A 2,258-nucleotide genomic window follows, 5' to 3' on the forward strand; every position below is an offset into this window, starting at 1 on the left:
CCTTTTCCCTTCCCTTAGCCTGCTCTGGGCTCAATGTTTTGGGACTTGTGGAAGCTGCAGATACATTAGATAATTTGGGGTTACTTGCTTTAACTTGTACAGAACCTTTTATTGGGGTAGAAGATCCAGAGCCACCACTCTTCTTTCCACTATCATCATCATCATCTGTTCGTTCAGAAGTCAGAGCTTCCAAATCTGAGCATTCTCTAGATTTCTTATATAGTTCCTGGGAAATGAAACATTGGGATGCAATATAAATAAACATGTAAGGCAAAGAGAAAAACACAGGTAAAAAAAATTAAAATTTAAATATTTGCTGACATTTTTGAATTCACCGTTTCTATTTAAGACCATGTAACCCATTTTCATCACTAACAGTATTTTGACTACACATTGGTATGAAGACATACAGATCATAATCTGTATGACAAAAACACACATAGGCATACTTGTTAATATTCCTTACTTGTAAATATGCTAAGTCAGTGGCTTGTTCCCATGTTTTGTCACTCCGTTCTCTTGTAACTCTTGGAAACCTGATCGAAATTCCATCTGCAGTGTGAATCTGATGTCGTGTAAATTCTGCACCAGTTATTTCCCATACTGGTGATTTCTGATTGGAAAAGCAAGACAAATATGAAACATTTCATAATTTACTAATGTTAATGAACCATGTGGCTTTGAAATCCTATGAAGGGTGCATTCATTTACTGTTTCTGTATTTCTTCTTTCAGCACTAAAATCAAATCTCAAATGCTCGAAAACATTAAAGAAAAAGAAATGAAATGTTATACTTCTAATATATATTCTAATGTGGATCTAGTTCACTAAGAAAATTACCTGCATATGCTAGTCCATCCCTCTCCATGTGCAATTATGCAGCTATTTATTCAAATGCCTTCTTTAATTGTTTATGTATGCTTGGGAGGTATGATAACATATATATAGAATAAAAGATATTTTCAGTAGTAATTTTCGCAAACAAGTGAACTATTCACTTCCTTTGCAAATAATATATTTTACCATATGATTAGAAAATACCTACTATAGTAATTATAATAATGAAAGAAGACAAAGAACAAAATATACTGAAGGCAAAAATACATGCTTTCATATAAATAAGCCAACTACCAGTCAACACACATGACAAACTATATATTTTTCATGTAGTATTCCTACTAGAATCACTTTGTTATTCAAATAATTGCTCAATGGAAAACTTAAGAACAAGAAATCATATTAAAAAATATGTTTATATAAATATATTATCACCTTGGGGTCAGCTGCCACAAAATCTGGAATCATAGTCTTGGTACACTTTAGCCATGCTGGCACACGCTCTGGATCTTGACTGATCTTAACCATCTCTAGCTCTGTCTGTAAACGTGCCAATGCTGCATCATCATGACCTGTGTGGACCTAAATTTACGGAAGAAAACGGATTATTCTTTTGACCCCACAAAAGTATGTAAAATATAAAATCTAAACAAGAATCATTCTCAAAATATGATATTACTTACAACTGTAAAGTCAAATAACTAACCTTTGTGACTGTACACCACTTCCTTATTCTTGCATCAAAACAACCCATTAAGAAAACTGACATCATTCCTCCTATAAAGAAATATACTTCATTTTATTTTCATAACAAGGTAAAGATTATATATGATAGGTTTTAAAACTTTTAAAGAATAAGTATTCTGTGTCCTACATTATATTAACACATTAACCTATCAATTCTATAGTCAAGGTTTAAAATCCGATGCTCTTATGGTGAAGGTATTTTAATTAATAAATGTTTATGTAAACTAAGACAGACAGACAAATACATGGTTATAGATGTGAGAAACATATGGTATTTCTTCTTACCTTTCTTCCCTGTTCCATACCAGGCACCAAGGACAACCAAATCTGCTGTGTCAGCCATGGCACCATCATTTAAATAATCTTTCTTTACTTTAAGCCAGTGTCGTTTCCCTGGTTCATATACACTCTGTAAAAATGACAAGAATTTGTCCAGTTCTGACCACATATTTTCTGAACATATTCAATATTATTAATATTCTTTAAAAATTATAAATTACTTACATTCATATCCTTCAGTACTAGGCCTTCTAATCCCTGCTTTAAGACGCGGTTGATCATGTCACGCAGGTCTTCCTTTCTCTTTATTTTCTTCATTTCAGAAAACATGATGTGATTTTTTATCTCAACCATATTTTCCTCAAGAATTTTTTTTCTCTCTACTATTGGTCTAC

General features: G+C 32.4%; 1 protein-coding gene across 1 annotated transcript in view; it reads right to left on the bottom strand.

Annotated features, from left to right (window-relative positions):
* The window catches only part of LOC119593931 (DNA ligase 3-like), a 22,698-nt gene that overhangs the window by 7,888 nt on the left and 12,552 nt on the right, over window positions 1–2,258 (bottom strand). The window contains exons 13-18 of the mRNA XM_037942949.1: window positions 2,089–2,254; window positions 1,870–1,993; window positions 1,544–1,614; window positions 1,273–1,419; window positions 467–613; window positions 4–226 (exon numbers count right to left, since the gene is read on the bottom strand). Coding sequence (XP_037798877.1) covers window positions 4–226; window positions 467–613; window positions 1,273–1,419; window positions 1,544–1,614; window positions 1,870–1,993; window positions 2,089–2,254 — 878 coding nt within the window. The remainder of the gene's footprint in view (window positions 1–3; window positions 227–466; window positions 614–1,272; window positions 1,420–1,543; window positions 1,615–1,869; window positions 1,994–2,088; window positions 2,255–2,258) is intronic.

The sequence above is a fragment of the Penaeus monodon genome, chromosome 33, assembly GCF_015228065.2.
Source record: "Penaeus monodon isolate SGIC_2016 chromosome 33, NSTDA_Pmon_1, whole genome shotgun sequence".
NCBI classification, from domain to species: Eukaryota; Metazoa; Arthropoda; class Malacostraca; order Decapoda; family Penaeidae; genus Penaeus; species Penaeus monodon.